The following is a 25,808-nucleotide window of genomic DNA, read 5'->3' as shown; positions in this document are numbered from 1 at the left end:
ACAACCTCACCCCTTCTGGAGTAAGAAAAAGCCTTTTGCACAGAAGAAACTGGCTACATACGAACTGACTACTATAGTCAACTAAAATGCCATCAGTCCGACCCCTGGCTTGGAAGGTGATGAGTCCCCCGAAGCTCAGTCTGGTTAGAAGCTTTGCAGAACAGCAGCAGTATAGCGACATGAATGCCACAGCTTTTCCTGCCCGCTCCCTCAGCTTTCATAGACCATCCCAGCTTTGTCTTGGGAGCTAGAGATCTTGTCTCTAATCCCAATTGAGTCTTTGACCTGCTTGTTACACAGCCCCTGGAGTAGTTGCTCTTCATTTGGGCTTTCTCATCTGAAATGGGATGACAGAGCCAGTACCTAGCCATAATGAGTCATGTGCTTAGCTTTAAATCAATCATGAAAATATCCTGTGCAATTGTGCACATTGGACCCAAAGCCAAAAAAAAAAGGCTCATTCTTGGTCTCCATAGCGAACCACCTCAGAGGTTTTATTGAAGGGGCTATGTATAACAGCATTCAGAGGGGCAGTGACCCTAAGCGTTCCACCATTTTGCAAGTTCTCTTTTTCAAAAGTCTCAGCATCTTATGGGCCTTAAAAAAAATGGAGGTGTTAACCCCAAAGTGTTGGCCTGAATCCAATGGTTCCATCCCTTCAAATTCTTCCATTCCTGCCCTTATTTCAGTGGGACTAGGAATTTCTCCCTTACTTCCTTCTCAAAAGCTCCTGTTAAACGGGAGCAGCTGCAGTGTTTCTCACCAGCTCTGGCTCCTTGGTGGTCTTGAGGGGGCTGAAAGGTTAAGATTAGAGCAGAACTTTTCTGGAGGACAATCATTTAATTAATTACCTGGTCCAGACTGATGAGATGCTGACTCCCTATAGACTTGGGTCTTGGCCGCCTAACATGCTTTGGGCATCTTGTCACTCAACAACTTTCCTTTCTGATCAAATACCTCCTCCAATGCAACTCTAGGTCACTGTGCAGCACAGAACAGAGCCACAGAAAAGAACAACTTTTACAAGATTTCAATCAACAAATAATCTAGTCAAGCCCTAGTGGGTAGAACCCTAAATCTGCAAATCATCTGTGGATAATGACCTTTTCATCTCCTTGGGATATGTGTCCTATTTTCCAGCCATTTGGTCTGGTAGCCTCTTGGCTGGGTCAAAATTAGACCCAGAAGAACTTATCCAGCCCTGTTTGCTCAAACAGAAAGGGAGAGAAAAATAACTGGAAGTTCTAGAAAGTTCTCTCTGGGTGAGCATGTAGTCTTATCAATCTTTCCTAAGTTCCGGGGCCTTTGTTCCCCTGAAAGCCAGACAGACAACTTTGGAAAAAAAGATACCTTTCTTACAGACAAATATCTATTTCTTATTTCCAGCACAGCACCATTTCAGAGTATTCTTCTTCCACTTCTGGACTCATCTACTTCCTGGCAAATCTGCCATTTAATCACATCACACAATTTTATGAGGAAGAAGCTGGAAGTTGCAGTGTACTGTTATCTGTTCTGAACAACCCCATACACCCAGCTGGTCCTCTGACTTTCAGTGGGAGTTGATCCAGGGGACCTGCACAAGTACTTTGAACGAGAGGATGCTAGTAAAGGTGAACTGGTTTAGGTCTTTCTCCCTCTTTTCTAAAGAATTACTTATAAATGGTTCAGGTCTGGCCTCCGAGTTTCTGCTTTCTCACAAACATCCAGGCTACTAAAAAATTCACAGATTGCCAGATGGTACAACAGCAGTTCTTTGCAAAGGATCTGAGCTTTCCAGTGAACAAAGGACGCATACTCATGGGGGCAAGTGGCAATATCAGCAAAAGCTTTGGGGCGGTGGGTGCCTTGGGGGAGGGGAAGTGGGGTGTGGAGAGGTGAGAAAATGGGCCTTTCACCTCCGTGACTGGTATCTGGCAAGGAAAAACCAGATTCCCAGCTGCTGCTGGTGGAAGAAGGCACACGTGTCCAGAAGAAGTTGAAAGAAACAAAAATCAGAAACTGAAACATTTCATTTCACAAAATTTGAAGCCCATTGGGAAGATTGCCCATCTTCCCAATCTCTGATGGTATAGGGTGATGGAAACAATGCCCAGGCTTTGGCAGGTAAACCTATATATTCCCAAAGAGCCGCGAAAAGAAACGCATTTGTGAACTATTGTAACGTCTTCCTAATAGGTTACCCTACATTCATTCTCCATTTTCTAACTGTACTACTCAGAATCCTTTGATATCTTCCCACTGCCAACACAACAATGTCAACACACTTTTGTAAAGGCATATAAAGTCTTTGGAAATCTGGGCCCAAATAATCTTTCCAAACTCTCCTACTGTCCCCCTTTACACATATCCATGCACCTCTAAAATAAAGAGCAGATTTAAGGAATTCTTTCCCTTCCACATGCCTTTTCCTGCATGCTTTCCTTCTCCTAGAATGCCCTTTGACCTCACTTGCCTATGTCCACATTACAGCTCTCACCGCATACACCACTGCCTAGATGAAATTCATCTTCCCACTTCCAGTTCTTCCAGAGTTTTTATCTCTACCTCTTTTGTGGCACTTCTCACATTCTACATTCCATCACAGTTATTTCTGCACATCTTTTGTTTTTTCCATTTGAACTGTAAGCTCCTGATGGGAAAGCTTTGTGTCTACTCAATCTTATTATCCCTAAGAGCACCTCGCAACGTCCATGACACGACAGGCCCTAAATAAATATTTCCTGAATGATTCATTCTGCCTTACAACCCTAGCTCTCTCTTCTTGGCATTGTTTTGTACCACTCTGCCCTTGGGGGGTAAGATTGCTAAGCAGTTGTCAAATACAGGTACTTACAAGAAAGGTCCTATATAAACTGGCAAAAGACTCCGTCATCCAAACTCTCTGATGCTTGGCAGTCACAGATTAATCTGCCAACTAATATTTACTGAGTGTCTGTAGCATCCAAGCCACTGGTTAGACGCTGAGAGACACAGGCTAATAATTGCTAGGACTTTTTAAAAAGCATCTATTCTGTCATGCACTGTATGGGCACCATACACACGTTAATGATTTAACGCAACAACTCAATGGAAGAGGTAGTACTATTAACACCATCACAGAGCTAATGATATTAGAGTCAAGACTTAAGTGACATATGTTGTCTGACATCCAAGAATTACAATGTAGTTGGAAATGTAAGGCAAGCCCACATAGGGAAAAAGATAACAATACCCATACATCCTAATAAGAGCGAGTCTATGTGACAGTGTCAATGAAAAGACTTTGGCTACAGGAATTGATTTCTTTCAAAGGGTAGAATCTAAACAAGGTCTTGAAAAGGGGATCAGATTTATATTGGCAGAGAGTTGGCGGTGGGGATTCCAGGCTGCACTGATGTGTGCAAAGGGAGACGGGGGGTATATTCGAGGTCTGTTTGATGGAACAAACATTTTGATTCCATGTTGATTCTTAGAGAAAGAAATGATGGGACTAGAAAGTTGAAACCTGTCTACCATTCGCTCACCTAGTCTTCAAAGCACTTTCACAGTTTGCAAATGTATTTTTCTCTGTGTGATTATTTAAACTGTCAGCTCCATGAGAGCAGAACCATGCCTGTCGTATTCCCTGATGGCCTCTCAGTGCCAGGGATTCACGAATATTAGCTTAATAACTGAACAACAGAAAAAATTTCTAAATGAATGAATGATGGAGTGAATCGATGTATAGACAACTAGGCTAGCTTGTGTCAGATGCTAAAGTTCTGAAGTCTAGGAAGACTGGTCAGTCTAGTGGAGACAGTATAATTCTTAAAAATTAACACAATTACAGAAATGAAGATCATAACTTTTCAGTTCTTTAATTAGGAGGAGGAGAATGATTTTCTCAAAGGAAATTTTGTTTCTTGTTTCCCACTTGTCTCAGGTTGTCATCCAATGAAGAGTCTCAACCCAAAGGGACATTCTTCTGCACCAGAAATTAGAAGAGTCCCTTCTCCTACCTGTATCTCCCCCAAATGGCCAAGAAACTAGAAAAGGTTTTACTAGAAAACGAAGGAAGGAGAACATGAAAGAATGATGCTTTCACTTTGGTTAAATAATCTGTGTTTTTTAGTGAGAACATCTAAACCTCTCCGAGGGAATGGAATTTTCACTAAAAAAACAAAAATAGCCCAAGGCCAGGATTTTGTAGACTCTTCACAGCACTGGGCCCCCCTATGCCCAGTAGGGAGATGGGGAATCTGTGCAGAGAAGGCACATATGAATAGCTTCCGTAAATTACTGATGAGCAAGGATGATGAATTAGCATGCCTGACACCCAAACCTGGGCCTCGGCTAGAAGCAGAGAATTTAGAGCTGGAAGGTAATGTAAAGCTCACCCATTAATCCAAAGCACTTCATTTTACAGATAGGGAAACTGAGGCTCAGAGAGGTGGCTCATGATCTCCATGACATTAGACTGCTAGTTAGTGAACGATCTGGGGTCAGAAGCAGGTGTCCTGATCCTAGTCTAGGGCCATTCCCGCTACATCATGTTGTCTCTCTGGGGACCGATATTCCATCAAACCTGTCACACCGTTGCCTGTGACTTGTACAATCTCAGAGTTAAATGATACTTCAGAGGCCAGCGATGCCCACCACTTCCCAGAGAACCGATCCTCTCTCTAGTGTTCCCATCAGGAGTTCTTCAAACCATGCTCACCAGGTTTTCCTGTTCCTCAACAGCTCTAAATTCTGGGAAGCTTCTCCTTCTATTACACCAAACCCTTTTTCTCCATAACTTCCACCCGCTGACGACACTCCAATTTCACCACGGAAGCTGGCTTTGTGACCTACCTCCTTAAGACTCATTTCTTCCTCTGTAAAATTAAGACTTTTCTCAACTGTTGAAGATTAGTTAAGATTAGTTAGTGAACACAAATTGCTTAGCACTATGCCCAGCACACCATAAGTGCCAGTTAAATGTTAGATGAATGTTGAGTATTGTTCTTATCCATCCTTCTCAGAGACAGAATTCTTCGTTCAGGAGGAGTCACTACTGATATATCTGATTTGTCCACTTCTAGGGAGAGGGAGGGAGTGGTCACAGACCGAAAACCAGCCTGAGTGGCCTAGGATGGTAAGAATCCACTGGGTTTTGTGGACATAAATCTGACCTACAGTTCGCTACTATCCAAATACTGCTTCTATGCTGAAAGGGACAGTGGGGTTAAAAGCAGAATCTACACCACAAATCAAGAAGAGATCAATACGGGGTTCATTTGATAAATTAACCAAAAGAAAAACTCCGGTGTTCAGGATTAATGTCACACCCTCTAGCATGCACGGAAGGTCCATAAGGGCTTTACTACCACGGTTATTCTCTGAAAGCTCCCATTCCACCAATAACACTTTCTGGAGTTAAGCGATACACGGAGAGAGGAATAGTAAGCATGGCCCAGAGGAAAGAGGAACCAAACACTTCTGTGGTAGAACAAGGTAGCTGGTGAGGCAGAGAGAAGCAGGTAGAGGATGTACCAGATGGCAGGGGGAGGGCAAACGAGAAGCCTGGACCAGACGGGGGGGAAGCAGCGGTGAGGATGCCTTCCAAGATGGTAGCAGGAGAAAACGTCACTGAAAAAAAGAAAAAACTCATACTCATTAGGATGGCAACTACAAAAAAAAAACCCAAAAACTGAACTAAACAAGAAAATACAAGTAATTTGGGATGTGGCGAAAATGGAAGCTTTGTGCACTGCTGGTGGGAATGTGAAATGGCATAACTGCTATGGACATGGCATGATGGTTCTCTGAACTACCACGTGATCCAGCAGTTCCACTTCTGGGTGTATACCGAAAAGAATTAATAACAGAGACTCGCAGAGATATGTGTACATCCATATTCATAGCAATATTTTTCACAGTAGCCAAAAGGTTGAAGCAACCCATGTGTCCATTGACAGACAAATAGAACAAAATGTAGTACAACCAGACAATGGAATATTATTCTACGTTAAAAAGGAAGGAAATCTTGATACATATTGCAACATTAAGAAAACTTAAGGATATCATGCTGTGAAATAAACCAGTCAAAGAAGGACAAATACAGTATCCTATGAGGTACCTACAGGAGTCAAATTCATAGAGAAAGTATCAATAGCATGGTGGTTGCCAGGAACTGGGGAGAGGGGGAAATGGGGAGAGAGTTTCAATTTGGGAAGATGAAAAGAGTTCTGTAAACGGATGCTGGTGATGGTTGCACAACAAGGTGAATGTACTTAATACCTCTAAACTGTACGCTCAAAAATGGTTAAGATAGTCAATTTATGCTATATATATATTACCACAATTAAAAAAAATTTTTTTTTAAAAAGGAAGATAATATCAGGAAAACCCCTCATGGGCAAATAAATACCAGGTATTTCTGTGTAAACCTTCTGAATGAAGATCATTCTGATGTTTGTTTGGCTTCTTGAAAAATAAAATAAACAAAAAATACAGAAACTTAAAACAGTCCTTCTGGAAGCAGAGCTCATAAATATAGGAGTACAGGATCTGAAGACAAAAGTCTGATATTTTGCATGTGAGAAACAGGTTGGAGCTGCCCTTTAACAGAAAATATCATACTTGTGTACACATGGGCAGGGGCAGCCTACAAAGATTCAGAAAGAACTCTTGTCCCCTCCTCCCATCTGACTTTTCATGGGGCTGCAAGAACACGAACGGTGAAGACTCGTTTTCCTTCTCCCAAGTCTGTGAGATTGCCCCTAAAATCCTCTTCCCATGGACCACCAAACTCTCCTGAGCCCCGAGATGCGGTAGCTGTTCAGAAGAAGCTTCCAGAGAGAAAAGAGAGTCTAAAGAAAGCACAGCCCATGAAAAACAAGGTTGAATTAGCGCTTCCTTCTGAAACCACAAACGTAAATGCGTTTGAGCCCTTTTATTTTTATTTACCACACAGAGGTCTTTATGGACAAGGTGTAGGCTGAAGACCTCGGTATGGATTATGTTTTCATTGTTGGTTTTGTTTTGTTCTGTTTTGTTGAGTTTTCTTCAGATAGGAACTTTGAATTTTTACACTCAAAATGAACAAACCCTACTGCCACTCCGGGCGCGCATTTCTACACAGAAGGAAGGCTCTGCTGGAGGCCCGTGATTCAGCAGCAAGTCCTGCTGGGCTGTGTGTTGGCCTGGCTTTTTGGAGAGGGGTGTGGCTGCCCAAGAATTCACAAAAGCATGCCGAAAAGACAATTGAAAATAAAAAATTAAATTTATGTTTCTAGAGAGATGAAGGCAGGGAGTCATTTAGACGGGGAAAAAATATTCCCAGTCTGGGGCTAAGTCTTAGGAAATGGAGAACTCAGTCTCTGATGGGGACGCCCTATTGTACAATCCAGTGACTTTCAATTAAGGGGCCACGAGGTTGTAAAAGCTATTTTTCATATTTCAAACAGCCTATTGGCAATGGAATGTCTGCCCAAGACATGGTCACGTGGGCTAAATGAAAAGTCAAGTTGTTTCGTGTTTGAGCTGGCAGTCTATCAAGTTAATGTGGTAACACTGGGGATTCTAGTCCAGACCAGAAACTCTGATTGGCCACTGGTGAGGTCAAGGGCATTTCTTTTCTTAAATTTTCAATTATTTATTTATTTATTTTGGCTGCGCCATGTGGCATGCGGGGATCTTAGTTCAGTTCCCCGACCAGGAATCGAACTCCTGTCCCCCTGCAGTGGAAGCACAGAGTCTTAACCTTCCTGACCGCCAGGGAAGTCCTGAGATCAAGGGCATTTCTGGAATGAGATTTTTCCTTCCCGTTCTGCTGTACGTCTTCAGTTAATAAAAATGAAATTACAGCTGGATTATCACTTGTTAATTGCAGCTTGGCAGGCAAAATCTTGCAGAACCTGGTTCACCAAAGGAAAAAATAAGAGGGGTCCCTGGCGGTGAAAATTTGGGAACCACTTTTGAGCCGCCCCTTCCCCTCCCCCGGACATACACAATTCCAAGGGAATAAACAGGCTTCCCTGGAGCCAGAGTGGAACATGCCTATTGTGTGAGAAAACTCAAAGAGAGACAGTGTAAATTAACTGCATCTGGTTAGATGGAGCGAGCAGGGGGAGGAGATAATTAGTTGGCGTTATAGGAACAAGGGCAAAGAAGAGAGTTATATATTTACTCAGAGGAAATCCAAAATAGACTACTTAGCACCCGTTTGGTGCTCATGGGTCATCTCAACATCTCTAAGCTGGCAGGTGTTGAACCCAGGGACCAGAGGCACCGCTCAAGCCCTGGATGACACAAGCCACCCATCCCACCTCCGGCAAATGAAACCCTGCCTTCATCCCCTTTCCCTTCCACAAGTGAAGGGAAGAAGGCAAAGGAATGCCCAAAAGACAGTCAGGAGCAAGAAGCAAGATTCCGGTGAAGGAACAAGCAGCGTCTTCAAACAAAATCCCTACAATGAGGAAGCCGAACCAACGCATCTGTTTATAATAAGATGAGTTCTCTAAAAATCTGATCCGGGTCAATTTATAGCACCCTTTGGTATGTATGTTTCCATGTGTAGATGCACAACATTTCGGAAGTAACACATATTTCAAGTGATGCAGAGACATCGCTGGGCTGTTTTATTGTGCACAGGCTAGTAAAAATAAATGCCACAGTCACATAAAGCTCCTTAAGACGCAGCTAAAATACAATTTCCACCTTCTCAGAAGAATTTAAAGCATTCTAGCACAAACAATGAAGGCACACAACCTGAAAATCTTTTGTCTCCATAGATGCCAAAAGCCTACGTACATTAACATGTGTATTATGTATAGCATGTTCGGCTCTCTCCCTGAGTTCAGGTTCTACATAGTTTCTTAGAGAAAGAACTGCTACTAAGTGCAGAGCCTTTAGGATGTGTGCTTATGAGATGTAAGGTGCAGGTTAGCATTTACGGGTTTGTAAACATTTCTAAAGCTGGTTTATGGGTTGTTTATTACAAGAAAAGATGTAACAACCATGAGGTTAGAGTACCCTCTTGAAAGAGGAGCTAAAGTTAGTTAAAAAAAAAAAAAAAAAGACTAGATAAAGATTAGTGAGCTCAGTGGACACGCTGGAAAGGACTGGATCCGTGTCTAGGCTGCCCTCATGGGCTTCATGTTCCCCAGAGGATCCAAGCGCATCCTAGGAAGTTGGGAAATCATGACAAGTGTGATCACATAAATTGGGACAGAGAGTGCTGGGAGGAAAAGTTTGTGGCAGTGAGAGAATCACAGGCCAGAAGTAAGGACAGCTGTGTTCTAGGGCCAGCTCTGCTCCAACCAGCTGTGCAACCGCGGGCAAGTCGTGTCACCGTTCCCGAGTTCAGTCTTTTCACCGATCAAATGAGAAAGACAGCTGGCCCCCAAGAGTTCTTACAACTCATTAATTTTAAGCTTCTATGCACTTTCAGAAAAACTAAAAAAATTCCAGATCTCCCTAAATTGATCTCACCTGAACCTCCTAAGACCGGCAGCATATACATCCAGCAAACATTCTCTATTTGTCTATCATCCTCCTCCAAGTATCTCCGAGAATACTGCAAAACTGCCATGGATATTTTAGCTACCTTCTGAAACCTACAGCAACAGGCCATACCCTCCAGGTATACCCTTCATGATACTATTGAACAGAGGTGTTGAGTGCTTTGTCCAAGGTCAGAAGCTAGGACAGGATCAGAATTCCAGCCTCTTCATTCCTAGGGCTATGCTATACTTTCCACGAAGAAAGCAAGCTGGCTTTCTGGGAAGAATGCCAGAGGTTCCATTCTCCCAACTGAGAATTCGTTGGAATATTGGAATAACAACTTTGGAGACTGTGGTCTCTCCAATCCATTTCAGGACCTGTCTAGAAACACAAAAACCCAGAGAAAGAAGCAAGAGGGAATTATTCCGTTTTTTAACGAAAGAGAAAAAAATTAGGGGTGGGAATATGGGATTTCTTAAAAATTACATGATTGCTGGAAGTTAAATTGGTATTCCTTCATTGGTTTGTAAGTTCTGTTTCCAATCACAAAAACATACAGCTGAGGATGCCGAAATCACATTTCAATGAATTAGCATCTTGTCCCAAAGAATCTTTCCCACTCTGAACAAAACATAGAACCCAGAATGCAACCCTCTATGGTAGAAAGGAATCTCCCTCAGTGCACCAGAGAGCTTGTCATCATCTTCTAAACCACAATCTAATTTGACAGTCTTCAAGCCCAACAGCACAATCACAGAGAATGATAAGAAAGTTACTGCGTAACTTGGGATACACTGCCTCTTCTAGGAAACTGATTGAGACCCTATCCTGCCAGATGGGAGAGATTCATCCTTTACCATCTTCTACCATCCACACATGCCTTATTAGGCTGAAGTCAGTGCACCTGGAAAATAATCCCATCATAGATTTAGAGACATATGTTCAAAAAGGAAGGTTCTGACTTCTTCCAAGAAAAGGCCAACCAAAACAAGAAAACACATGTTGGACCAGCTCCAAGCCTTGAAGATAAAATGAAACCAACCTTATGGCAAAGCCCAGTGATCCATACTCAGAGTTGAGATTCTAAAGGAAAGAAACCAGAAATAGTTTTTTTTAAATCACTTTTTCCCCCTACCTGTCGATGATGACAGGGTCTGAAGGAGTCTCATTTCGGTTGCCACAACTTTTCTTTTCGCAACATCGACTGTAGATTGGGAAGGAGCCAAAAGAGTAAGAGAAATGTGTTAAAATCAAGAAAATACAATGAGCATACAGTGCAAGAACATTCACGAAAACGGGTACGTCCTAGGTAACTGCTTAACTATCAGCTGCTTGAGCATGAATGTATGGCCGTGTTCAAAAGCAACACTAAACTTGAAACCCAGACTCTTCATTCATATTCTCCCTCTATGACTTATAAACTGGGTCATTCTCAGCAAATCACAACTTTTCTGAGAGCTATATTTATAATTTGAAAGATGGACAATTGGATGTTAAGATCTAGAACGTCACCTCCAGCTCCGTGATGAATGATTTTATTATTGTATTTATTATCATATATTTTTAGATCTTTGTGTCTCAACAAATACTTGAAGGAAGAGGGGAAAGGAAAATGTATGAAAAAGACCCCAAGGAGCTGCCTGGATTACTATAAACCTTAGTTATATAACATCTTTCTTCAGAGAACTCAATGTACTTTGTAACCATTTATTCATTCATTCATTTCCATTATTTTCTAAAGATGAAGAAAGACAGGAACTACGGTGTGTCTTGTCAAATAGGGGGAAAAAATGAGGCAGGGAGCTGTAAAATGATATCTCCAATCATTTTCAACAAGTCCAGAACAGAAATGGGACTCGGCATGTAAGCCCCATCCTGCAAACTCTGCGTCCCAAGACTTCCACTGGCAAAGTGCTGGGTTTCAGGTAGATACCCACGAAATGCTTACGGAATCATCTGAGAGGAAAAGAGAAAGAAGGGGCCCTAGAGCGAATACAACAGATGGGAAGGACTCCGTAGGACCTAAAGAGAACAAAACACTCCCCTCCAAAGGTACCTGTGTGAAAGACCTAAACAAATATGAAAAGGGCAAGGGAGGCTGGGTGGCTGGAAGCCACCAGGGATGGAAAATCACATCCCTGTGTTGCCTGTCTGCTGCTTGTCAGGACCACAGGCTTCTAAATACCTCTCGGCTCATCCAAGTCTGTGGTCCACCATCAATAGGAGCTGGTGAAGGATGTAGCCTTGACATGGCTTATAAGAAAAGTCTTATCATCCACACCAGTTGGAGAATATGTGTCATAAATGTTAGCAGTAACCAAATTTATGTAAGTGTTGCCCTTCCCGTGATAGTTTCTGTATAGTTTAAGATCGATGCAGCATAATAGAAGGACCGGTAAAGTGGGAATCGGGGCTCTGGCGTCTAACCCAACTTTGTCACTAACCAGTTGCATGGATTTAGTCAAATCTCTTTCGCCCCTCTGGGATTTGCCTTGCTTAGCTATAAAATTAAAGTGTTGGACTAGATTATCTCCAGAGTCTCTTTTAGGTTTGAGAAGGGCACAGAGTCTCTTTTAGGCTATGAGATTCCCTGAGCATCCTTCGATTCGAAAGTGGTGACAGATTAAGGAAAAGACGAAGTCACTGTGGCAGCAGGGGCCCAAAGGCCTAACACCATCCCAGTCTTAGATTTGCTTTCTGGTTCTGCACAGTGCACTTGCCCTCTCTGATCCTCTACAGAATTACCAACAAACAGACAGATATTTGTAAAAACTTTTAAGTCCATCTCTCTCATGCAGGGATGTGTGGATTATTCGGTGAACAATTCTACCATTCTCAAAAAGTTAAAAATATTTGAGAGATGCTAAAAAAACTTTCAGCCAATGGGCACAATGAGGTTGTAAGAAATTTAATCAAATTAGTAAGAAGTAAAAGAAAAACTGTCTCAAGTTTTTTAAATACCAGAGTTTGCCACTGGGACACGGAAATAATAGTTTGCCTTTGAAATTATATTAGGTCTTAACTTTTAAAATTTCCATCCCAAGATTAACACCAATAAAAATTCTGACCGGCTGCTCTCCCAGAACCTTTGTCTCTCTTCCCAACTCCCTACCCCACCCGTTGCTCCTGCCGCCACCATCCCTGTCTCCCCCCCTCTCCTGTTTCTATTGCTTAAGTCAGCAGAATAATACCTTTGCAACTCAGGCAAACCTTTTTTCTTAGCAAGACAATTTCAAAAAGCCCTATACGTGCTAGTTATCTGAAGACCTTCTAACTAGACTCGTCTTTGACATCACCAGCATGTCAACCTAACCCAAATCTGTGTGCGATTCTAAGTACAATTTAATTACAAGAGAACACTCTCAGGCTATGCCAATCTGTTTAGCTTGAGAAGGAATGATTCTAAGGAGGCCGAGTAAGTTTGCAAAATTGCTCAGCTGAATTCAGCTGCTTTCCATGGGGACTTTCTCTGGAGGAAAAGAAAAACAGATAAAAATGTAAGCCTGGTGCCAGTGTAATACAATGTGGGGAATCAACTCAGGGAAGGAAATGACACTCCAAGAAAAATGCAGAGAAACTTTAGGACCCAATCTTCCATTTTCCAACAGTAACATATTTAAGTATAATCTCTAACTTCAACACCCAGAAAAGATGTAGCAGACACTTGGCTGTCGGACTGTAATAGTGAAGGACTAAAAATTATAGGAGTGGACTGTATTCACCCCATCTGAGCCCTTCGTAAAATTTCTCTTGGTTAGCCAAAGCTAATTCTTTTTTTCTTTCTTTCTTTCTATTTTAAAAAGAAACGGTCTCATCAAGATGTCCTAGTTATTCTTTATTTCATTTCTTAAATGACATTCCGTCCTCAAGCCAGCAATAGTAACATAAGCAAGGGGAAATGGAGAGTAGGAGACATTCATGAACCCACATTCCCCAAACAATCGATCTGGGATCAGGATGTGGGGAGTTGACGTGAAGAACCGGGTCCCTGAATTACTCAGATAATAAGCTCAAATCTCCCTTCCTTTGCTCTAGAGACAAAGCCTGAGTGAACAACTTCAGATTCATCTACTTTCATGAAAAGGCTTTTTAGGGTTATTTTCTAACAAGCCATTTTCGAAGTCTGAAAGTACTTTTAAAAACTGAACAAAACTAAAAAATAGGAAAAGATGGGAAACAAAGAGAAGAGGCAACTGAATTTGGCACTAGGTTAAGGTTGTGTCCCTAACTACCGCGGGGAGGCTCAGAAGTACTCTTTTTTTTCCTAATGAATGAAAATGAAAGCTCTTCCTCTGCTCCTCGTTTGGCTTGGTTTGGCTTATTTTATTCTGGTCCTTATTTGGAGAACCTTTTACCTGAAATACTCTCAGTTTGCTTACAGGCCTCTTCCACCCTCCCTGCCTCCTTGTGGTGGTCTTTGGAGAGGGAAAGAGAAAAAAAGCAAACCAGTTGGGGATGGGGGGTGGGAAATATGAGAAATTTTCTCCCAGTCCTGAATCTTACCTGCATTTTTCAGAAAGGGATCAAGATGGGGGATATGCAAAGGAAAAAAGCCGCAGCCCTGGACACAGGGTGTCCAGTCGGCCAAACTCCTGCTCGAGACCAGCCAGTGTGCCCTTTCCCCTCCAAAATCGTTTTTAAAATTCAACCCTCAACTTTCAAAAATCTGTCTCTAATTTCAAACTCAAATAAGCGCACAGCATGGTGGCTTTTGTTTTGTTTTCTTCTCCCCAACTCCTCCCTGCGATTGCATAACAAAAGTGTCTAAATTCACACCATCTGGCCGATAAAGACACTGGCCTCACTGCCCGGCTGGCCCATCTGATTAGGGCCCCGTCTAGCCTGCGCCTTGTGGCGAAAAGTCACAGCTGTGGGGTTTGCTCACGCTCAATACAACTCTGTTATTAGCCAGCTGTAGGCCTTGAGACGACTTCTGTTCAAATTATAATATCTTTTAACCCTCTGAGCATTGAGGGCACAGGGGTGGCTGCCAGCGACATAACAACTAGACTTCTCCTTGCTAATAATTGGCAAAATGAACTAAAGCAGGGAAGAGGGGAGAGGAGACAATTGGGGAAGGGAGAGAAAAGTTATACCTAAAAGAGATTTATTTTGTTGCCGCCTAAAAGCTTAACACCAGTTTATGAGCTTTTTTTTTTTTTTTTTTTTTACTGAAGATTACAGAACACAAAACCATTCAAGAAAATTCCCAGGTATGCCCAAGAACACCATGCAAATGAAAGTAAGTGTGTGCGGTACCCACTGAGAAACAGGGCATCTGATTCATCCCTTAATCACTGACTGTGATAACTGACTCTTAAAATGTGAGAGAAGGAACCTTTTTCCCTGAAAGAAGTCAACCAGCTCTGACTGACAGATTGAATGGGAACTTCCCTTTTAGATGCATCCAATATTTGCCATCACCCCAGCTCATCCCCCAAAACACACACACACACACACACACACACACACTACAGACACAGTACCCATTCCACGGATCATTTATTTACCCACAGTTAATATTTGTTTTAAATTCTAGTTTGGGAAGGAAATAGCAGAGCGTCTTCCCAGGTCTCAAATGCAGAAAAGTTACAGTACATTAAATTTTTATATTGTGTTACTAATGCAGACTAAACTAGAGGCTTTAAAAATTGATGCTGCTACTTAAACAGCATAAAATGAGGTGGATTTGATTGGGCTTAAAAAATAAAAATGTCAGCCTTAACTACAGCTGGATAGGGCATGCAAGTATTATTTAAAGTGATAGGTATAATTCGTCAGACAATGGGCCAGATTTAGGTTTTGTTTTCTTTCCTTTTAAGAAGATAATCTCTCCAAACAAAGACATTTAAAAGTAGAAAGAAGAATTCAAAAAAAACAAAACACCTGCCTTTCACTTAGCCAACCAAATAAAAGTGTTCTGACTATTTAATCTAGGTACTACATGCAAGTTCATCTTGGAATTGTATTTTCTTTCTGAATGTACCTATCAAGGGGCCCCGGGATAACGGAGTAGCTATCTGCTTACCCCACTGTCCCACACCTCACCCAGCTACTCAGGAGAGGAAGCCTTGAGTCCCCTCAGCTGAGGCCACTGGCAGAGTTGAACTCTGCAGTTGGCAAAGTTTGTTTTTCTAATACTTGGTCAAAACCAAAACAAACATGTCTGATTGTTATGGTTTCTTCCTGACTGCGTGGGGAGGGAGACGGGGCTGCCGGGAGCTGCCCATAAAACAGTCCAAACTAAATCAGACTGCCTGCAATTACCCAAAGTCTGGAGTTGGAAGACATTCACTGAAGCAACAGCGGAGTAAGGAAGAATTGAGGCTTTCTCTCCAATCAGAGATTTTGGAGGAAGAAAAATGTGCATGGAATAGCATTTAAATTTTTATAATAAAATAACCACCTCTTCCCAGAGTTTCCTTTCTATAGCTTTTCTCCTTTGCTGTGGGATTCCCCCATAACCAGCACATATTAGACACTCAATAAACATTTATTGAAAGAATGAATAAATGTAGGGTTAATTTTTTTTTCTTTAATTTTTTTCTGGTCCAGCAGAAGAAAGGACTCGAAATGGATTGGTCTCAGAAAAGAAGATGGGAAAAGGTGTAGGAATTCGACTTAGACTGCACCTTTCACAACTTGGCCCTCAGAATCCAGCTGTTGCTCTAGACCTCGTACCTCCCCGGTTGGGGTCCTCTCCCTCACTTCCTCCCATCCACAGGTGGTGAACCCGACTGGTCTTTCTAGCCAGTAGTTCCTCCTGACCTAAGAAACTCCCGTGGCTCTGGAAATCTAGGAAAAGCAACTTCCCTGGAGGAAGAAAACGCTTCTGCATCACAGACAGGTGCCTCAGCTGGGGGGCAAGGGGTAGCGCCCCCAAAGCGGGCCGTTCCATCCCCTGCGGTGGTCACCCGCCCAGACTGCCAGTTGTTCCAGGACCTTGACTCGGTAACTCCACAAGTGGCCCCTCCTGGGCATCTACCCCTAGCGGGTCGGACCGGCGGGCCTTGGACCGCGATCGACTCAGGGAAAGCCCGGGATCCCAAACTTGTCCCGCGGCTGCCCAGCCCCTCCCCGCGCTGCCGCCGACCGCTGGACAGCGGACCTTCCACGGAGCACAGGAAACTCCTGAGACGCCTGGGGGTGGAATCCTGAGGGGGTCTGGGTTTCCTTTTCGACTCCCAACCGATTTGCTCTTAGAATCTGTCTTTTAAGGAGGAAAGCCCGGGCGAGGCCGCCCTCCCCGCGCGCCAGCGCTCGCGAAGGTCAGCGCCCGAGACGCACGCGAGCCAGCGCGCCGGGCGCAGCTCACCTGCCCCGCGCCCCGGCAAAGCCTGCAGGAAAACACGGCTCTTACCTGCACATCACTTCGTGTGTCAGGAGAACTCGGCACATTTCCGGATTCTTATTTTGTCCCTCGTAAGCTATGGGCTGCGAAGGAGGCGGGGGCAGGGTGGGGAGATACGAGGGAGTGGAGGGACAAAGAAAAGGGGACTTAGGAGCGAGCACAAAATCGGGTTTCCTCTCTCTGCCCGCTACTTCCTCGGGAGCGCCCGCTGGCAGCACAGAACCTGAGCTGTGGCCTGGTTAACTCGAGCGAAATAGTAAGAGAAAAGTTTGCCCTGGTGAGGACATATTTCTTGCAAAAGGGAATGCTTGGGGGGGACTGAATCTCCCAATAATTGTTTCCCCTCTTCATCCCTTTGCTCACCTACTCCCATCTCCAGCGTCTCCCCAGCCAGAAAGACAGGACAACTGGGGAGTGAGAGGGAACATTTATTTTTCCAGAGCAGACAAAGTGGGGGTTTCTGCGGAGGGGCTGTGAAGACTGACCCAGGAAATCGCGGAGGGTCGGGGGAGGTCAGGGACAGGCCAGAGGGGGGAGGGGGCAGGACGGAGGGCCCACCCCCCACCCCCGCGAGAGGAGGAACCGAGTGGACAGCCGGGCTCACCTGCTTGGTGACCGAGTCGATGAGCCTTACGTACAGGTCCTGCTCCGTGCGGACACCTGCCGGGGAGGCAGGAGGGCACGAGGTGAGGGCCGTGGAACCCCGCCCGGGCATCCCAAACCTGTCCCGCCGTGGGGCCCGGGCCCGAGCGCAGGCGGAGCCGTCCTGGGGGCAGACACCACCCGCCCGCCCCCCCCCCCTCCCCGGCCCTGAGCGAGCCTCCCGCAGCCCTGCTCTCCCCAGGCCTGGAGCCCGCCTGCCAGTGACCGCGACAAGGTCAACAGCCTTCCTTGAAAAGAGGAACAAGCGGGCGCCGCGGGCACTCAGGGCGCTCACCGTTGCTGTAGAGGAGCTGTAACTTGTAGTGGGTGCCATTGTTGGTCTTCTCGTTGCCTTGTTCCTGAAAAGACAGAGTCCCTTGCTTTCCAGCCCCCGAAAATGAGAGAAAGGAGAGAGAGCGGGCTTCCCTAACCCACTTCCCACTGCCTTTCTCCCTGTCACCGGGCAGCTTTGAACAGCCCCCTGCCCAGGTCCGGGTCAAAGGGCAGGAGCATCTGCCGCTGGCCAAGCTCCAAAACTTTCCAAGGCTCGCGGTCACTTGACCCTCTCCAACCTTCTGTCCCTCCCCCTTAAAAATGTCCTCAGAAGCGCGACCCCAGAGCTGGGGCCACCGGGCACTATGTCCAGGCTGCCTTTAAACGGGCCCCACCCAACCTATCGGGTTCTGCCTGTCCTGCAGAAAGGTGAAGGGACCTGTCACTGGGAAGAGCAGCACTTGGCCCTATCCCACCAGGACCGCAGCCTTGGAGCCACTAGCTCAGGGACTCAGGTCCGGGTTCAAGAAGAACCTTGGGAAGAGCCGGCTCCAAAGCTTGAATGGTACAGCTGAAGAGACGGAGGCCCAGAGAGAGCAGGAGACTTTCCTTTCCTCCCACATCAGCTTCATTTGAGATCAAATCCAGCGCCCGTACCGGGGCCTGGGCCGGGGCAGGCACTGCCTTGGGAACCAGAGTGGAAAGGAAGGCTGGGGGCGGAGGGGCAAAGCTGGGCTGTGGGTTTCCACCTTGTACCTATCTAACCCACCCTGCCGCACTGGCAGGTGCAAAATAATAATAATAATAAAAATAACCCGGAGTAGGGCAGTGGCGGCTTTGAGTATACGTTTACACTATGCTCTAGTTGGAAGGACTTTGCTCCGCGGTCAGTCCGTGCCCAGGCTCTGCTAATGATCCAGAAGCCGGGTGCGCAGAGCCACAGGCGCCGCTGCAGCGGGAGGTGCGGGCGGAGAGTGCCGGCGGGAGAAGCTGCGGGGAAATCGACTGATTTAAGGGCTAGGGGTGAGAAGTCTCGATTTATCATCCCTGCTGATGTGAGCGGAAAAGTGTCGGGAGTGACAGATGGGATCTTTAGTGCTTTGCAAGGAGGTAGTTATTAGGCCGCGAGGGGAAGAGGGGGACCTCCGCTTACTTTGTCGTTCTCCACAAAGTCTACGAAGGCGGTGCGCTCTATCTCCACCGGCTGCCCCTGCCTGTCGTAGAGCGCCAGGACGAAGTGAAAGAAGTTGGATTTCCTCAAGTTGGAAGGAGGCTGCTTCTCAAAGTGGGCCCGGGACAGGGCTACTCCGCTGCGCACGAAGAGACACGGGGGACACCAGACACAGGGAAGGAGAGAAAGACACGAAGTTACCAACGCGCCCACGCAACATGGCAGAGGGTCAAGGGTCCATGTCCCGGTCCAGGCTTCTGGACCCCTCGGGCGCTTTTTTCTATTAGGATTAAGAAGCGGGGACTCTTTAGAAGAGTCACAGTGGCCACGGGGGTCGAGTAGCAGGGCCCAAGACTCTGGACTTTGCCACCGCCAGCCGTTCCAGCCTCCGGGCATCTCACGCCCAGTAGCTCAATGTCCGGCCTTTAGTGGAGACCAAGGAATCGCGACCGCAGACCGAAGCCCGGAGGGTCCCCCCGAGATGGCGGCCCAAGTCTTGTCGTTGTGCCGCCCCAATCTTCTTCCTCTTCCCGCCGCCGACCGGGTCAGGATTCGGAGCTGGGCCCGAGGGGTAGGGGACTAAGCGCCTCGTTATTTTTGAACAAGTGACCCTTTTCCTTCATCTTCATTGGAGTGACCCGTCCTGGCACTATTGCCCACAACGCACCATCCCCCAAGCTATCTCGGAGAGGCGGTGGAAGAGAACCCCCTGGGGGCGGATGGGAAGCCCAGAGGCCAAGTCTCGGTCCTACAGGGAGAGGCCTCACCTCCTGCTTCCCTCGCTCTTCCGAAAAGTTGCGCCTGGGACAGTGGCAGGGCAGAATCCCCCTCGACCCGTACTAGGGATCGAGGACCACCGCGGACGACATAATACTGAGGACCCCGCCCCTAGAACTGCTGAGCTTGGAGAAGCCGAAAAGTAGACGCAGAGCGCGTCCTCGCCTGGGGCCGAGATTCTCCCCGCTCTAGCCACATCTCTGGGCGGCGCCGGCCAAACCCGCTGACCGCGAAAGCCGTGTTGGAGGACCCGGCAGGCGCCCTGAAGCGTGTTGAGTATGTGCACACACCTCCCTGCCGACCTGTCGGGGCCGGGAACAAACTGGCCGCCAGATCACATTTAACGGGAGACTCGGGGTCCAGGCGAGCAAGCAGATGGACGGAGCTGCCCCGGGGCGCTGGGGTCGCGGGGCGTCTTGCCCCAGGGCGCGAGCACTTTCCCTCTTTTGAAGGGTGTAAAATTGTGACTAGACACCCCCAGCGGACAGCCTGTTCCAACTTTAACAATTGCTTGATCTGGGAAAGGAGGAAAGTAGGGGAGGTGTCTTGCAGGAGCTCGGCTAGGGAACTGCGCCGTGGAGACCGGTCTGCGGCGCTGCCTGGTCTCCCTCAGCCTGCAGCCCAACAAGTCCCCAGACGGCCGCGGAAAGCCGCCGCCACGGCGTGCCGTCTGCTGAAGGACACTGGCGCCCCCCTGGGCTCGGGCAGGAGGGAGGGAGCCGCCGCCTGCCCCGGTCTCCTGAGCGATGCGACTTTTGCTTCCTCTCCTCCAAGGGTGGCGGCCCGGTTCGCTCTACCCGGGACACCTAGAGCCCTGGCCTGGAAAGGAGTAATTTCTCCCCGTGATGTCGGGACTGCGAGGGGGATGGCCAGGAGAGTGGATAGAGAGGCGTCAGTGGTGGGTAGAAGTCTTGGGGGTAAGGGGGCTGTCTCTCGCAGACAAGGTCGTGGAGATCACAAACCTCAGCTCAATCGTGGTGGTGAGGGAGGGGAAGCAGAATTTCTTCATGGGGTGGCAGCCTAGACGAGGCGTTTACTACGTCAGCAGGAGAATGCTCATAAACAAAGTCAACTTCAGGGACCAGCAAAACTAGAGGCTTGTGATCCCTGCGTTTGCGGTGCGTCTCCTCTCTTCCGTGACTCTTTCTCCTGTTACTCCGTCGTCTTTTCTCTTTAGTCTCTTCTCTCCCCTCACCCCCGCCTCTGTGCATCTAGCCCACCGTTTTCTCCCTGCACCCGTACCCTCCAGCCTGCCCCCCTCCCAGGGCACCCGGCCGCTCTGCCTTCCCAGGCAGGCGCTCCGGCCTCTCCTGCTCCTCTAGCCGCCATCTGGCCTTGGGCTCTCGGCCTCCAAGAATCGGCCGGCAAGATGCGGGAGGAGAGGCTCTCGTAAGCAGCGGGGCGAAAGCCGGGAGTCGCCGGGAAGCCGGCTCTCCTCCAGCGGCCGCCGCTGCCGGCTCCGGTCCTCACGCTCTGCTCCTGGCTGGGCCCGCCTCGCAGAACTAGGGGCTGAGCTGAGAGGCATCAGATACTACTTTGTTATTTTTTCCTCCCAAAGAGTAGTCTGTGGGGAAGGAGTGGGGAATCCAGGCAGTTCAGAAACTCGAGTGTTGGCTGCGGGGTAAGTGGTCCCCTAACTGCAGCGACCTGCCTGCCGGAGGGCGAGCCCTAGCGCGCGGGGCCAGGGCGACAGATGCGGGGGAGAGAGAGCGAGCGCGAACAAGAGCAGCGAGGGGGGTGACACACACAGAGAGAGAAAGACAGTGAGAGCGAGGCAGCGAACGAGCGAGAGATTGCGAGCATAATAATTGTGCGGCCGTCTCGTTACCTCTGCGCAGCGACGTTGGCGTCCACCACGCCGACATTCCGGACCCAGGACCTGACCGAATCCATCTCGGCGCCCAGCGATTTCTCTTTCAGAGTTGGTCCTCTTCCTAAAGTATCTTGGATCCCAAACATTTAAAAAGTCTGATCTACTGTCGCTTTAAAAATGAGTTACAACGCTGTCCTCACTGTTCCCAACGTTGTCACCAAACCGTCTCCTTCCAAAGCAATCCAGGAAAAGGGATCAAGTGCCGAAGTTTGAGTCTCTCTTGTGAAAAAAAATTTAAAAAGATAACCCGTCCTTTGCTTCCACGCGTGAGGTGCGGACTGATGTAGTTAAAGTTTGGGTTATATCCTCCTCAAGTTCAGATCTGCCGCCTCAGGCCCTCCGCCCTAGGTCTCTCGCATCCTTCCAGCGGCAGCGCTGCCTCCAGAAAGTGATCACAATTTTGAAGCATCACCTGTTCTGGGAGAAACAGGAGGAGATTGATGGCTGCCTAATCTCTCCCCTTCCTCCTGGTCCCCCACCCCCCCCTCCCTGCTCCTCCCCACCGCTCCAATTTAGAAAAAAAAAAAAAATCCCCAACAGGATCAGTTGTGAAAGGAAGGGGAAGACCCGGAGCCGAGAGGAGGCGGTGGCTGCGAGCGCTGCGGAGCCGGGCTACAGCCGCTCGCCTGCCCCATGAATGGGTTACTACAGCCCGGGCCGCGGAAGGCGGAGCCGCGGCCCGATAAGGAGCCTCATTTGCATGGACGCTCGGGATTGGCCGGCGCTGGGCAGGCCCGGCCGACGTCCTCTGGCGGCGCGCGCCCCGCTCGGCGTTGCCTGGAGTCCGGGAGGTGAAAGGGGACAGAAAGGTGCGGGCCCCGGGTCCTAGCCCGAACCCTACGTGCGTGCGTGAGATGAGGGCCCGCAAATCCTGCACTGAAGCGGGGTAGCCCGGCCCTGCCGGCTGGTACGCGCCGGCTCAGTCTGGTCGCGGGAGCGGGAGGCTTCCATGGATCCTGCCTCTAAATGCAGACTTTTGTAGCCTGCGGGAGGCGTATTCGTTCCCGGGGCTTGGGTTCTGTGTGCAGGTTTGTGAAGAAGCGGAGTGTGACCGCATGTACTTATGTTTGGTGCAAACGTTCCCGAGAGCAACCCAGTTTCCCTGGACGGCTCTCCCAAGTCTCCAGGAGTTACTTGGTGACACTCAGATTTTGTGTGCGGTTTACAAGTTGAGAGACAAGGATATATGAATGAAGGCGGGGGTGGGGACGAACAAGGCTCAAGTGCTATTCAAATAAACAGAGTGTCGGGGGAAACGGTCAAAGAGCTAAGGAAAATACCCCCGGGCGGACGCGAGCGGGAGTTGCACCCGTGCAGATGAGAGGTTGCTGACAGATCGTGGCAGGCTGAGTGCTAGAGCTGCCCTGCCTTGTCCCGGGAGCCTCCTCCTGTCCCCCGTTCCCCCGCCCAGTTCCCGGAGCCCGGGGGAGCCAGCAGAGGAGCTGCTGGGAGGCAGCGGGGGAGTCGCGGAAACTTTGCCCAAGGCGCGCGGTCGCCGCGGTGCTGGCCGCGGGCTGATGGCCGGGAGACGGCTGCAGCTCCGCCAAACATCTGAAACTCTAGGCGGCTTTTTAACTACGCCGGGCAGCTCGCAGTGCCCATTAAAACTCCTCCTGGCTGGGTGTTATTTTCTTGCTTCTCCTTTTGTATTCTGATCTGCGCATAGATCTGCTACTGAAATCTAGAACACCAGCGCGAAAACAGATTTGAAGACAATGAATGCAAATCTGTGCTCAAAGACCATCTGCCGTGGAGGAGACAAATCAGCTGTTCCGCAGTTCGAGCGACTGTGCCCGAGCCTCCCGGCCTCATTACCGAGAGGGCCTTGGCGAAAGCCTGGATTTCATTCAGGAGACTTTCCCCCCACACTTAGGACTCAAATTTGAGTGTGAATTGACTCCCGATCAGATCCCATAGGTGTGTAGGTGAGCGCTCACAAATGAACTGCGAGAGTTTGCCGCTAGAGGACACAGCGCCTTGCAACTCGTTTGCCTGGGCGGACAGGAAGCTCGCACTTTCAGAAATGCCGCTCTCCTGAGAAAGGGACGGATCCGCGCCTCCACTCTGCCCCTGGGGCAAACCACGACCTGACTGCGGGGACGGATAGCGCTCACGAAGCGCAGGTCTTTACTGCGGAGATTCTCTTGAAAACCGATGGGGAGGAGGAGAGGGTGCCCTGACCCTCTTTACACAAACCCGGATCCTGGGATTGGGGTGGTTGATGGTGGGGGTGGAGGGCGTAGAGACCGTGAAGTCGCCGCCTCTGGGTTGTGTAGACTGTGGCACCCCGACTCCAGGGCTCGGATTGGCCTCATTGGACAAGGCGGGCAGAGGGAGCCGTAAGGGCAACTGGGCATGAGAATATGGAACGGGACTGTTGGAAAAGCCAAGTAAGATAGGAGTTGTCCAAAGAAGGAAGAAGGAGGGTGGGAGAAAAATTGGTAGGATGAAACTTACTACCTTGTTTCAGCTAGGCAATTCTCTATTGTATGCAGATTTTACGGGTAATTTCAGTCCCTGCAAAAACTAACCACCCGCAGTCTTCTACCCCGGCCCCACTCTCTTTGTAAATCTCTCTGAACTTCAAGTAACCACCCACCCCCATCCTCATCCTCGGGCTGTGCCCAGCGGAGCCAATGGGCTCCTTGGTGGAGAGTGTTGAACAGCCCGTGAACCCCTCAAGACGTGCTGAGGAGCCCGGCGATTTTTTTTTTCAGGGGGCCTCTGACCTGCAGCATCTCGTACCAGGAGAGGTACGGAGCGCAGCCCCGAGGGGCCGCTAGGCAGCCATGGGCCCGGGCCTGGCCCTGGCCTGGCCCCGACCGTCTTCCCCCTCGGGCCCGTGTTGGCTGGGGTTAAAGGGCAGACCCGGGGTCGAGGACACTGGCTCTCCTCTCCCGCAACAGCTGCTACCCAAATTTATGCCCCTCAGGAAGCGAATGAATTGGTTCTTTCTCCCGGGTCCCTGCTGCCCGCCCCAGCCCAGACCCACCGCACCCCACCTCCCAGAGACGAGTTCAGGGGCCGTGGTGCTCTGCCGGGTGGCAGTTTAAAGCACCGTGGCCCCGGAACTATGACCTGGGTGTAGCGGGGAGCCGCACCGCCCCTCGCGGGCTCGACTACCGCACAGGGCGGTCGGGGCGAACGGCCGCCAAGATGCCGCGGGCCCTGTGGGCTCCGAGCCGCGGACGCCGAAGTTCCCTCCAGGCTGGGACGGAGTTGCCTGGCTAGCGCCGGGAGGGGGGTGGAGGGGGCCAGGAATGGGGGAGCAGCCTTGGGCCCGGCAAGGCGGCGCTTCGGCCTTCGCGGAGCAGGGAGCGTCTCTGCCCCCCGAGTTGGGTTTAATTAGCTTCGTGTGGGTATTCGGGAGGGGTGGGCGCAGAGTCGGCCACCCGCGCCGAGGAGGAACGCGGGTTAGTGATGGCGTGAGCGGCGGTGGCCGCGCCTGGAGGGGCTCTTGCCTCTCTCTCGCCTCCGGCGACCCCCGGACAAACCTTTTCGAACACGCCACACAAAACCCGCCCTGAGCCGCACGGGGGCCCGACAGGCGCAGCTGCGGCCCGGGGAAAAGCCCGGCCCGGCGGGGGAGAGGCGCCCGCGCGCGCCTCCCGGGCTCCGGCCCGCCAGCTTCGTTCCGCCCCTGGCCGGGGTCGAGAAAATCCGAGATGAACATTATTAAAATGCTTCCCGACCATCTAGTTACATAAAACCGAGGCGGGGGTGGTGGTATTCCGTCGTTTACCCTGTCCCCTCCTTTGTTCGCTCTTCCCAATGAACCCCCGGGTATTTCCCCCCGTTCATGTTTCACATCTGCATCTCGGCGCGCTATGTTCAATTTCCTCCCGATTGGCTGTAAGGCCCATTTCCCCAGTCTCTCGGTCCAGTCTCCTGGGCGCCGCGTCTCTCCTCCGGGTCAGAGGTTCGAGCTTTTTCTTAGAAAATTGCTCTCTGGGCCTAGTTCTCGTCCAGCATGGCCCTGAGGTGAAATCGGAGGTGTGAGAACGCTTCCCTCCCACAGCCCGACCTCCACCTCCAGCCCCAGACACACACGCGGCGCCTGGGTCTAAGCAACCCGACGGACAGAGCCTGACTTGTACCCAGGGAATGAGATCCACAGGGACAGTCAGTCTGGGTTTGATAAATGAAATAAGTAGCGGTCTCTTCGGACGTGAATTTTCAAATTTGTTTGCTTTAGTTGGCACCTTTGATTTTGATTTGTCCGAGTAGAAATAGTTTTGTCACCATCTCAGAACCCTGACGAATATTTAGCT

At 49.0% G+C, this 25,808-nt stretch overlaps 1 protein-coding gene across 1 annotated transcript in view; it reads right to left on the bottom strand.

The window, feature by feature from the left end:
- The window catches only part of EBF2 (EBF transcription factor 2), a 191,351-nt gene extending 169,369 nt beyond the window's left edge, over positions 1–21,982 (bottom strand). The window contains exons 1-6 of the mRNA XM_057547902.1: positions 21,493–21,982; positions 18,870–19,026; positions 17,739–17,802; positions 17,406–17,461; positions 16,811–16,884; positions 10,586–10,654 (exon numbers count right to left, since the gene is read on the bottom strand). Of these exons, the coding sequence (XP_057403885.1) occupies positions 10,586–10,654; positions 16,811–16,884; positions 17,406–17,461; positions 17,739–17,802; positions 18,870–19,026; positions 21,493–21,623 (551 nt within the window). The 5' untranslated portion in view covers positions 21,624–21,982. The remainder of the gene's footprint in view (positions 1–10,585; positions 10,655–16,810; positions 16,885–17,405; positions 17,462–17,738; positions 17,803–18,869; positions 19,027–21,492) is intronic.
- Positions 21,983–25,808: the final 3,826 nt, after the last annotated feature.

This window comes from Balaenoptera acutorostrata, chromosome 6 (genome assembly GCF_949987535.1).
Source record: "Balaenoptera acutorostrata chromosome 6, mBalAcu1.1, whole genome shotgun sequence".
NCBI classification, from domain to species: Eukaryota; Metazoa; Chordata; class Mammalia; order Artiodactyla; family Balaenopteridae; genus Balaenoptera; species Balaenoptera acutorostrata.
Note: the sequence above shows the minus strand (reverse complement) of the source record. Positions and strands in the feature narration are given on the sequence as shown.